The 12081-nt window shown below is 38.5% G+C and overlaps 1 protein-coding gene across 1 annotated transcript; it reads right to left on the reverse strand.

Annotated features, from left to right (window-relative positions):
• Positions 1–2710: 2710 nt before the first annotated feature.
• Positions 2711–3049, reverse strand: LOC147234903 (helix-loop-helix protein 15-like). Its single transcript, XM_086144521.1, has one exon. The coding sequence runs from the start codon at positions 3047–3049 to the stop codon at positions 2711–2713; it is 339 nt and encodes a 112-aa protein (XP_086000647.1).
• Positions 3050–12081: the final 9032 nt, after the last annotated feature.

Below are 12081 nucleotides of genomic sequence, written 5' to 3' on the forward strand. Positions count from 1 at the left end.
ACCAGAGGTCGGGCTTAATCTTGTTTTTTTTTTTTTTTTTTTTTTTTTTTTACCATCTATTTTTCTATGTAACTAAACTTTTTGGAATAATCTTAACACACGACTTCAAACATCAGACTATTTATTCAAGATTGATTTCCTATGTCATATTGCACTGTCTCAGTGCAATATGACATCCGGAGCGAATGATGTAGTTGCAGTAAATAAGACAAACCCCTTTATCCGCTACATTATCACTTTCAAAATAAAGGTCTGATTATTAATTCCACCTCCGGCAATTTTATCCAGCATCTCCCGTGACCCTGAATGCAGGATAGGCGGCAGATGGATGGATAATAATTCTATTATTTTCCATATTAGTATCAATACTTGTATATCAGCTAGTTTTTCATCCAAACCTCAAAAGATTCAATACAAGGATGGCAAGTTTCTCTATCAGATATGCAATGGTGCAACAGTAGTCATAAAACAAGCTTTTTGATGAGACTTTTGTAAAAACAAACAAACAAACAAACAAGCAAACAAAAAAAGAAATCCTTATCAGCTGGACAATCTGGAGGTGCCTTTAAGATCCAGACAATGTTTTTGAGTGACTGCAGCGGTTTAATTGACTTCTTCTCCACAGATTATATCGTGAGTGAAACAAAGAGTAGGATTCTAATAAGGATGATTTAATTTCAATAAAAGTCCATGTCCACTTAAAATGTCCTGGATGATGTATGAATGTACTTAGGTAGATATTTAGATGTTTATCCATCTACTGGAGCTACTGAGAATGCACCTCTTAGTTTACAGGACACCTCCTGTAATAAAAATCAAGCCATGCTCTCAGCCAGCAGCATTCAAGTGTCAGCTTGAGTCAATATTTGTTTATTTTGCTGATTTTTCTCGAAAGCAAACAACGCAGGCGCACAGTACCATTGTGTTGGGGTCCCGAGATCATGCTTGAGAATCTTAAATCAACAATCAACAAGTATGACTTTCCAATTCACTTTCAAAAAGCTAACATTCACAAATTTGGGATGTGATGCCGTTGAACATGTCACAATAGCAGATATAAATATCAGATAATTGCAGAATACATCAAATTCAAGCCAGTATGACACTGTAACATTTAAAGTTATTGTCATGATTTTCAAGTCATGCATGATTATGAACCAAGATCATGTCTTGGAATTTGTCCTTGATATGATATAACCACAGAATATTGATAAAAATATATTCATGGCCCTCATGATTTTCCATGTCCCATTTTTTTTTAAATCTGTGATGTCAGATTCAGTCTCTCTCCCTCCAGTCCCCAATTGTATACAGTGTGTATAGAAGTGTGTATTGTGTCACTCTTACTGCTGCAGTGAACATGAATAATAGCCCAGCCCTATGGGCCACATTACAGAGCACACAGTCACATAAAGGGACATGAGAAGGAGCACAGAGTGTCTCTGACAAATGGAGAGAAGAAGGAGTGGGTCAAGGAGGAGCTCATATACACTGTGTGGTCTCAAAAGATAAAAACCCATCTTTAGACAGAGCCTGATCAATAAGGCTTCCAAAAATGTCAGTCCAATTATTTATGTAAAATTTTCTGGTTCTATCAGACAAAACAAAACATACAAACTAGTATGCACTCAATCCAAAAATGTCAGTCCAATTATTTATGTAAAATTTTCTGTTTCTATCAGACAAAACAAAACATACAAACTAGTATGCACTCAAATGAAATGTAAAACTCATTTTCCAGGCTGCAGAAGTATCTATCCCATCGGTAAGACAGGAAATCGTGGACAAACAGTATGTTTCTTTCCAGCAGTTTAACTATAAAAAGAGGCTAAAATATAATTCTGCAGATGACTCTTTCAGCATGATAATGATGTAATGAACATCTTTTTTTCAGATTTTTGTGCCATACTCTACCATCCCCTGCTCCAAGGGGGAAGTGATTCAGCTTAAGTCACACAAATAGCTGTAAAACCTGTAAATTCTAATACATTTTTACAGAAATCACTGGGCCAATTTTCTCTTCTCCTAACTGTTTAACTCTTTTCTAGATGGTCTTTTGGAAAGCGGTTGTCTCTTGAATTACCACTCTTTTACTTTTACATGTGTTCGATAAAACCCCAGAAAGATCACCCTTCGGGCATGGGTATTCAATCCACTCTAGTTTCTTTTTTAAGTTGCCATCTTTGCTACTATCCTCTTGAAAGCAATACTTTCCCCCATAAAAGTTAAAATGACTGAAAACAGTCATGTCAATATGGACCACTGGCTGTGAGAATTTCTTTTTATCTCACATGATATGAAAATGTATACAATGTATGTGTGTTTCTCCAGGGAGAAGGCATTTGGATTGTAGGAGCAACACTAACCCTCTTCTTCTAGGGAGAGGATTAAACGTGCCACCATTTATAACCAAACACACGTTATGATGATTTCAAATAACAAAAGATACGATAGTTGGTGTGAAAGAGGAGGATTCAGAGAATACGGTTAGAGGGAGAAAGTTGATTTGCTGTGGTGACCCCTGAGGGGAAAAGCCGAAAGGAGAAGAAGAAGAAATGAGAAGAATAAAACTCACAACAGGCCAATTTAAACAGTTATCTACTGTTACTCACACATATTCAATTCATCCTTATAATTAACGTATTGTATATAATGTGCTAAGTTTCTGCATGAAATAGAAGCCATAGCTTGGAGCCTGGAAGTGCTGATATTAGACATCCAGCACCCGGTGGAGGTGGGAGATGTAGTTGATGGCGAGTCTCAGGATCTCTATCTTTGACAACCTCTTGTCCGGCGGGAGCGTCGGGAGAAGCTTCCTCAGCTCCGCAAACGCCGCATTGAAGGCCACGACGCGGATGCGCTCCCGGGTTGCGTGCGCAAACCGGTACCGGGGCGACGCGCGTCTCCTGCGCCTCCTCTCCTCCCTGCCCAATGCAGGCGTGTGCACGTCGTGCGTCTTGCCGTCGCCCGCCCCGAACTCACACCTCACCGTGAGTTTGTCCAGGAGAAGAGTTCCCGTTCCGTGCCAGGGTTGGTCTAAGCGCGGCATCGTGCCATCGGGCGCTCCTGGTCGTGGAGCCGGAAGAATAATACAATAATAGAAAAATCAATCAAGAAGAACACATTAAAATTGGCATTTTTTCAACAGCTTGGATGATAGACGAATTAAGGGCAGCAAATTATAATTCAAAATTATTAAATCAAAAAAATATATATTGTACAAAATATAGTTTCCTTGAAAAAAATTGAAAAAATTTATTTTTCTTCCTTGCGTTTGGAGTAATGCAAAATAAATATGGATGCTGCTGAGGTCGCGATCTGTGGGAAAATAAGACGAGAATATATAAGGCGCTCTTGCAGCCCTCTTGTGGACATTTTGCGCAGCCGCACCTCGCAAACTGTCGCTGTCCGAGGTGCCGAAGATAGATTGATGGATAGATAGATAGATAGATAGATAGATAGATAGATAGATAGATAGATAGATAGATAGATAGATAGATAGATAGATAGATAGATAGATAGATAGATAGATAGATAGATAGATAGATAGATAGATACATTTAATAAACAATCATTACAATTAATTGGATTGAGGACAAAAGAAGTCAATCTTACCTCACACATTCCGGAAATCCAATGTTAGACTGAGCTATCTGCCAAATATTGAACAGGCTCTCGCAGGTAAACTTTGCTCCCTCAGCTTCCCTTCAGCCTCCATGCGTCAAAGTCTGGGTTTATTAAAGATCTGGAGTGGATTTAGTCCTTGTGCTGTTTTTCCTCACTACATCACCTCCTGCAGGTTTATTGTGACCGTCTGCTCCATGCAGACTTGCCTGTTTGGGTGTAACATGAATCCCCTCCCTAGATGACACGACCCTCTCCCTGCATACCCAAGAAAGCTAATTCATTCTAGTTCCCTAGGCTTGCAGTTTTAATTACAAAAGTGACAGCTCATTCACCCTATTAACTTGTCTTTGTGCGTAAATTTGTTTCCCCATAATGTTATGGGCTGGGGAACATACTGCTTTAAACAAACAGAATATCCAGTTAAAGGTGCACTCCGTGCCCATGTTATAATCGACAAATATTCAAAACACACCTGCTGTTATCCTTGAATGCAATCTCAATTGTTTTTATAGTTCAGATTCACTTTACAATTTTGATATACATTTTTCCTTGTTTCATTGCCAATATGAAACATGGTTTTGAGGTGTTAGAGCATTGTTTGGATAAATGTAAAGCCCCAAATTGGAAAATAAAATTTTTCTTTCTGAATATTATGTCCTCCAATCAGCACTTTCATGGCAGTTCAAAAGTGTACATCAACAACACAACACAAAGTACAACTATTCAGTAAAATCAGAGGAAGAAAACCAGGCAGACTAAAAAGCTAAGTGATTCTCCGCTTTGACTCCTTTTCAAATTATGCTAATTGTCAGTCTCATTTGGACTGTTGATTTTAATTCTGGCTATTCCTTTGCCCCTTGGTATAATTTGTTTCTATCAGGTCTTTGAGTTTTGGGGTCTGTACTGTATTCACTATATACCCCAGTGTCCCATCTCTTTGGTCTTACTCCTCTAAGAATTTTTCAATATTCTGTTATCTGTTTTTCTTTTTATCATGTAATCCTACTCCCTCCCATTATTTTGCTACATTACTTGCTACCTGTTTGATGTCAGTGAATTAATCCCCGTAAGGACTTCCTCCTATCCCTTGCAAGTTTATCCAATAAATTATCTCCCCATCCACATGCTGTGGACCTCTTCCTTATTATCAGTGTTTTTTTCTTCTTCTTATTTATTTACTATCATATTTATTATTATCTGCTATAAAGTACATACAAAAGTAAGTTACACCAAGCATGGTGAGCTTCATATGTAGAAAGAAAATCTAACCTAGTTAAAAATAATAAATAAATAAATATATATATATATATTATTCAGCTCTAAAATTGTTTTTAAATGAGTCAACATCTGTACTCAATTGGATTTGTGTTCACAAAGTTGTGTTTTATTTTGAGTTTGGGTACATGATCGTTGATCTCTCCGTTCTGTGGTCAAAAGTTTAAATCCACGGATTAAGTCTGGGCTTTGACGTCAAATGCCAACTCAGTTAACGTGAAAAGAAATGCAGAGGGTTTCAAAGAATTGATGTAGCTTCTCTGTTGGAAAAAAAAAAACAAAAACCTGGACAATCAATGCTTAGTCGCTCAAAAACCTTTTGGTTTTTTTTGTGTACCCCTTTGTTCTCCCCCTTCCCCCTCGCTTCAATCCTCATGAGTTTAATGCCTTGCCTGTCTTGGTCTGGACACCATCTGTTTAAAGACCAGACCTCACATTTTCCTCCCCTTTGCTGTCTGTGGAAAACATGTGCATTTGTGTCTGGTGATAGATATACAGAATGTTGTGCTCAAATTGTACCCCATATGTTGTAAATGTTATGGAAATCACTTTGTCAGAAATGTAACAAATCTATTTAAGTCACAAGCCTTTCTCTTCACATAGACTCCTCCTACTAAATGTCAAGTCTATTTTGTTGTTTATGTTGCGATTACGTGTCAATAATCGCATGAAGAAGATGCAAATGAAGTTAAGTCACTTTTATTTAACTCTAAGACTGTATTTTCCCACCTCCTGTTTCAATTTTTCTATTTCTGCTCACCATCTGCCATCATATTTTATGTCTGTGGATTCAGAATCATACGATACCTAATCAATCAGCCTGTAACCATGGATACTGAGATGAAGAGTGAGGGTTGAGCTCTCACAGCTGTTCCAGTTTCAAGCTCCAGATATGCATCGGACGATTATAATCTTCCAGAAAACAATGTGGTAGCCAGAGCATTTACTTTAAAAAACAAACACAAGATAAACTTCCAGTTCTCTGTGGTTTCCAAAAAAAAAATGACAAAGACAGGAAAAATGTGTAAAAGATTGTTTCTTTTATAATAAAATAATTTGATGCAGTATATTACTTCAAGTCATTTCTAAGGTTTTCATTAATCCAAAAACATCTTGTCTGAAGAATGCATGTCTGGAAGTGATAGCTATTTGAATTTAAAATGAAGGGCCAAATTAAGAAAAGGGACATTGTTATTTGAAATGTGACGCTCTGTTTTCTGTATCTTTGAGTCAAGCTTACGTAAAAAGGGCCATTTCTTTTTAATTATAAAAGTGAATTCTTGGTCTTACCATCATATTTGTCAAATGTATATTCTGTCATATTTTCGTGTCTTTTTTTCCCTTCCAAAACATACACTTCTGTTTTGATTCAAGGCTTGAGGACAATATTCTTTACTGCAGAGTAAAGACAAGACTTCAGTGACTAAAAGAAAACTTGGAGGGAGGTATGAAGAAGTAAACAAAAAACCAAATGATTGTGAAAATGAATGGGAATGAAGCGCGGAGGGATATCTTCAAGAACTGTGGAAAAACACAGGGGAATGCTTGTGTTTTTCTAATGAGATAAAATTTTAATGCTATTCCCTTCAAACTTTAAAGCAACTGCAGTTTATCTAAATTACTCAAGTCTGAATTGTTGTCAGCCCGACAAACATAGCAGAGGACACCTGCTCCCAACTCCTCAGTGAGTATTTGCCGCTTCAATGTGAATAAGCAGACAAAAGACTTAGACTTTCACATTGCATGAAAAATGTATTCCTAGAGCAGTGACCCTCTCTTTGCAGGATGGGTGCAGTTGGATTAAATAAATATGCGCAAGGTCATCCACATGTCTGTCATCCTACTCTGTTAACAACGTAATTCAGTGTTTCTCTGCAGCACACTGTCACAGTTCAGTGGGCATCACTTCATCACGCTGCCGGGAAGGGGTTTCAGCTCTGGAAACCTTGGAAGGCTGACAAATATACAAGGGCTCGATTATTGCAATGCGGACAGAAAAGAGCAAGAGGTAGTAGAATGGAGATTACATAAATAAAATTGAAGTACATGTTGAAATGTAGCTGTCAAAGACCACTTAGACCATGCCAAACACAAGTTAGGAAATGTGTAGAGATCCAAATCATCAATCATATCATGGGGGAAAAAAATGTGAGGTAGAAGTCATGCCAGTCAAGACGGCACAATACCTTGTTTTAAGTCTTTTCTTTTATTCGAGAAATAGTTGGATATTTTTCCTGATTTGAGGACCATCTGATGACTTTAGCAGGTGCCAGTTTGTCCAAGAGCAGTCAGAATCCAAATTGATTGTAGCTCTGATATAAAATCACATCAAGTTAAAACATTCTGTAAAGTTTGTCTTGAATAGTCTCACAATATGGCTTTGTGCTCCTCAATGATGATAAACATCATATTGCACTTATCTCCCTTAATTCCTCCATTGTTTTCTATTGACCCGTGTCTGCTGACACAGGAACATGTGGTTGTGATGAATGGCTCCTCCAAGATGGAATTTCCTTCCGCACATTTGAAACTTGAATTTTTCCACTGTCTCAGGTGTGCACAGTGTCACTTTAACGTATGAGCATTTGTTTGTCAATTGATCAGTTTCCATTAGATTTTGGAAAAACAAAACAAGTCTTATGGACAATCGGTAATAACATTTGTATCTGTATTGATAAAAATAAATGAAACATAATTCCTTGTTGAAGCTACTTTTATTGTACGCAGGGCATGTAATTCACCCGATGCTATTTTTATAGAGCGTAGACGTTCTAAGCCCTTAAACACTTACTGCAGACTGGACTGGCACTTTCACAAGGATAATACAGATGAAGAATCTTTTAATAGAAACATAACTTTGGCACTAAGATTTGATGGTGACAGACGTGTGGAATTAGACAGCCAAAAGTGGACCACAAGCAAGAAGGGAGGAACCAAAATTGAGAGTTCTATTTCTATCAAACAAAAACTAGGAACTAGACCACATAATTATGAAACATTCAATTCATGAGAAAACACTTGGACATTCAATTTGAATTTTGTATGGAAGCAAAGCTTGATCCTGTCCGGTGAGCATTGCAACCTCTGCTGAGGTTGGGGCCCATAAACCCCTGAGCATATTTCAGCAGGGGAGCAAAGCCAAGAGAGGCCTGTGAATTTCAGGATTCCAGTGTCTGGAAACATAATTCATCCTAAAGAGTCACTATGAATAATTGAGAATTATTAATTTGAGCCACTAACCATTAACCGTTGGCCAGTACGCATTCTGTTGAATAGCTCTGCAGTAGGTGACAGGATGTCTCATTTGCCAGGAGGATGGAAGTTTTTATGAAAATAACAGGTCATAATAGGTCTGAATATAGCAATGCAACGCATCGCTGTATTCTGCAATGTCTGCAACAGTGAGAACTGCCTGAGAAACGCATATTACATGCAGTCAATCGATAGGAATTCATAGCATTGACATGTCGGACCTTTGACGATGAAACAGCTAACACACCTTGCAAATGTAAGGATTCTAAATACATAAATGAAAATGATTCTGACCTCTTGGGGGCAGCATTGACTCAGTTTGTAGCGCAGGTGTCCCTCCATTTAAAAAAGTTGGCGGTTCAATTTCCAGGTTCTCTTCTCTGTTTGCCAGAGTGTCCTTGGGCAAGACGCTGCACCCCGAGTTTCTCCCGTTAGCTTAGTTAGTGCCTCACATGGCAGCTCTTCCGACATTGGCATATGAGTGTGCAGGTGATCGGGTGAATATCTGCTGTAAAGTGCTTTGAAACCGCAAGTTGTGAAAGTGCAATATAAATATAGACCATTGACTGGAAGCCTGGCAATAACAGAGCATTCATTATCTCCTGTCTGATATAAACAAATTACACTAGAAGTCACTTGATTGGGAATCCTGTTACCCAAATATGCATTGAAGCGAGAGGATTTTGGACGAGAAAACAGTTATGAAATAACTCACCTGTGTGAATGATGTCAATGATACACATGGAGGAGTGAGTTATTGCGGGTAAAGAACTGATTCATGCTAATGATAGTGAATCTTACTTCATACAGACTTGTATAATCATGCGTTATGTAGGGATTTCCTTTTGGGTTTCTTCTGTGTGACCCTGAGGGACATTTTATCATAATCTGTGTATTTGGCCAGTGCACAGTAACAATATATCACAGCATGCAGAAACAGAAAATTATGTTTATCCTACAGTGACTGAAATTCATCTTACCTCATCTTCACTCTTCTGCTACCAGATGTACCAGAAGAACTAGCGCCATCGTTTTTCTAAAACTAAACATGAATTTCATCTGAACTGACACGCTGTCTTTCCTAAGAAGTTATTGCTGATTCACTTGTACCTTTTCCCTTGAATGAGCCACAGAATGATCAGATGTTAATAGCAAAATAGCAATAAATACTGACATATTGCTTAGTAATTGATTAAACACAAACAGAAGTATTTGTAGTACTTAGGGTTAGTTTTAAATTCAGGATAATTAAATTATTGTTTAGATTCAACAATATCAGAAAAATTGATCAATTTCCGGCAGAAAAACATAACAAATATCAATTTAAACTGGCTTGATTGAAGTCTTGTAATACTGTATAAACCGAGTTACAAGAATCTACAGTAATAAAAATGAATTTTACGGAAAGTATAAGGGTGGTCTCATACAAAACCTTTTTTTAATTTAACGAATTAATATGTTTTACTATGATGTAAGAGAGGAACGGCCTCGTACAAGATGTACGAGAGCAATAAAATTTAGTCTGAGTTTATCTTGAATCTTCACCAGCTTTCAGGAGTTGAATAATTTTTAATTTGTGCCACTGCCAGAGGACCATGATAAAAGGTCACAGTAAATTTTGATGCGCTGTTTACGCGTGGCCATTCTGGTGATTAGATCAGTGACATCAATCTGTTAAAGGTTGCCGTTTGCATGCTCTGAAGTGATTCTGTTCGCTCAGTATATCGTTCAAATTCATGACTCACCATCTGGATGGCCATCATTCACCTTGGCCTGCAGCCCTGGTAAAGATTAAACTACAACATTAAAATGATTTTTTTTTTTCTTTTTCTTTTTTTTTGTTTACTACACGAGAGTCCAGAGATCCACTTACTCCCTTCCGGTGGCAAAAAGAAGTAGATGTCTTTAGACACTTTCTGGGTCATGGACAAAAAAGAGACACTTATCCCACAGGACTGCCCAAACTAACAACTGCACCAGAACCTGTTTGTGTCTAAGTCTGTTAAATCATTATGTGACATCTCAGGAAAATATCCTTATGATATTGTGTAAGATTTTAGTACAATGCTGCATGTCTTAGATACTCTGAGTTTCCAATTTAACTCATGAAAAGCTACAATTTGGGTTTTGTTTCTCTCCAGGCGGTATATTCAAGTTCTTCAAGGTAAATCTGCTCTGAAATTTCAATATGAAGGGACACAGAACAGGAGCAGAGGAAAAAAAAAAACATTTCCATCTCTCATTTTCACTGACCTGTGTGATTCCCGAGAAAAATCTGTTTTTGGTTGTGCTTGAATTGCTACCTGATCTTAAACTCTTCAGCCTTAAACCCACTGGGTCCTTATGTTTCCCATCCATGGGTAAGAACAAATGAATACAGCTTTTTGTCTTAACCGTCTTACGTCGGTGCAATACTCACAGATCTGTGAGCGCGGCACCTGTGGACATTTTAGTTGGGTAAACTTCATTATGAAAAAGTGCCAACTTCAATAACTTTGTTACCACCGGAGGTCACTGTAGACAGCGTATCCATATTTACCCTCTGTTCAGATTCAGCTCTGGGACAAGTGTTATTGTGTTTGCGTGTACCTTCTCAAGCATCATGTAGTCTGTAATTTAGATGGCTGTGGTCATTTGTAAATGAGCTGCCAAAGGGGGGTTCCGATGTTTCTTTCATGTTTTACATCGAGACACAATGGGAAACATGTGAAAGGCTCGGGAAGACCCTGAGCTGCAGCGTGCAACAAATACCTTGCACATGTAAAAGAAAGTGTAAATCATTCCCATGAGGAAAGCAAAAGAACTAGATGGATCATGTGGCTCAGGACATTACCGTTGACGAAAACATCCCTTCAAGCGACGCACGTGACCCTGTAACTGTCACAAGAGTGGGAATGTAGCGAGTTTCAAAGTGACAACAAGTGCACAATAAAGAAACAAAAAAAAAAAAACGTTGAGACACGGAGACATTGAGATAATGGTGGAAAAAGAGCGTTCATAAAAAAACATTACAGAAATGGTAGAGACAGACCTAATGAAGATCAGGGGGGTAAACACTTTTCAGCCTCGCCAGTCAAGCCAATAGATTCCCAGACAAACCCTTGAAACTCAAATCAATGTCAGTGAGTGAAAAATAGAAGAGGCGGCGGGAAGAAGGATGGCTGACAGAGCATATCCATATGTCCCACATGTGTAGCGTGCCTGCACTCGTGCGCTTCCAATGTGTAAATATGTTGCACCGCTGCATTTACACGATGAATGTGACTCAAGGAAGGAATTTAGAGCCAGATGTGTACCAGCTTATGTTTGCCTTTGATACCCTCCGCAATTGAGTCCCCCACCCCTTTTTTTTTTTTACAGGGCAATATGCGTGAGTGGCCTCAAACACAAGCAACCTTGTCTTTAGAAGAAATCAGAGCTGTTACCAATAACAGCGGAGTGGAAGAGTTGCTTCTCGCCGACATCGGCTTTATGTGGTTTCCAGACATCAAGGATCACGCACAAATATTAAACATTTTTTTTCCCCGAGCTGAGAGAGACGGACATGAAATGAGCCGGCCACACAAACACAGAGACACAGACAAATATAGGCTCTGTCTGTTTGTGGTAGGTTTAAATAGAAAAGGATACACATTGCCATCACGGGTTCCAAACAGGTCAACGCTATGGTCTGTTTCACTTGTGCTGTTCTTTTTTATTGGTTAAATACCCCCTCCCTCAGATACACACTCCAGGATCAACATGTGCAATTCCTGGGTCACTTGATTAATTGATAACCTTGATTGCTGATTGACTGTGCCTGTGAGATTAAACGAGACACGGTGCTTGTTGTATATAAAAACCACTGATGTGACATTTGAAAGATACGCAGCCTTCTCCACCATCCCAAGCAAAGTGTGCCCTTGCAGCTAACTGTGCGCTTCAGAA

This window comes from Fistularia commersonii, chromosome 4 (assembly GCF_037954325.1).
Source record: "Fistularia commersonii isolate RoL2024-O1a breed Wild chromosome 4, RoL_Fcom_v1.0, whole genome shotgun sequence".
NCBI lineage: Eukaryota > Metazoa > Chordata > Actinopteri > Syngnathiformes > Fistulariidae > Fistularia > Fistularia commersonii.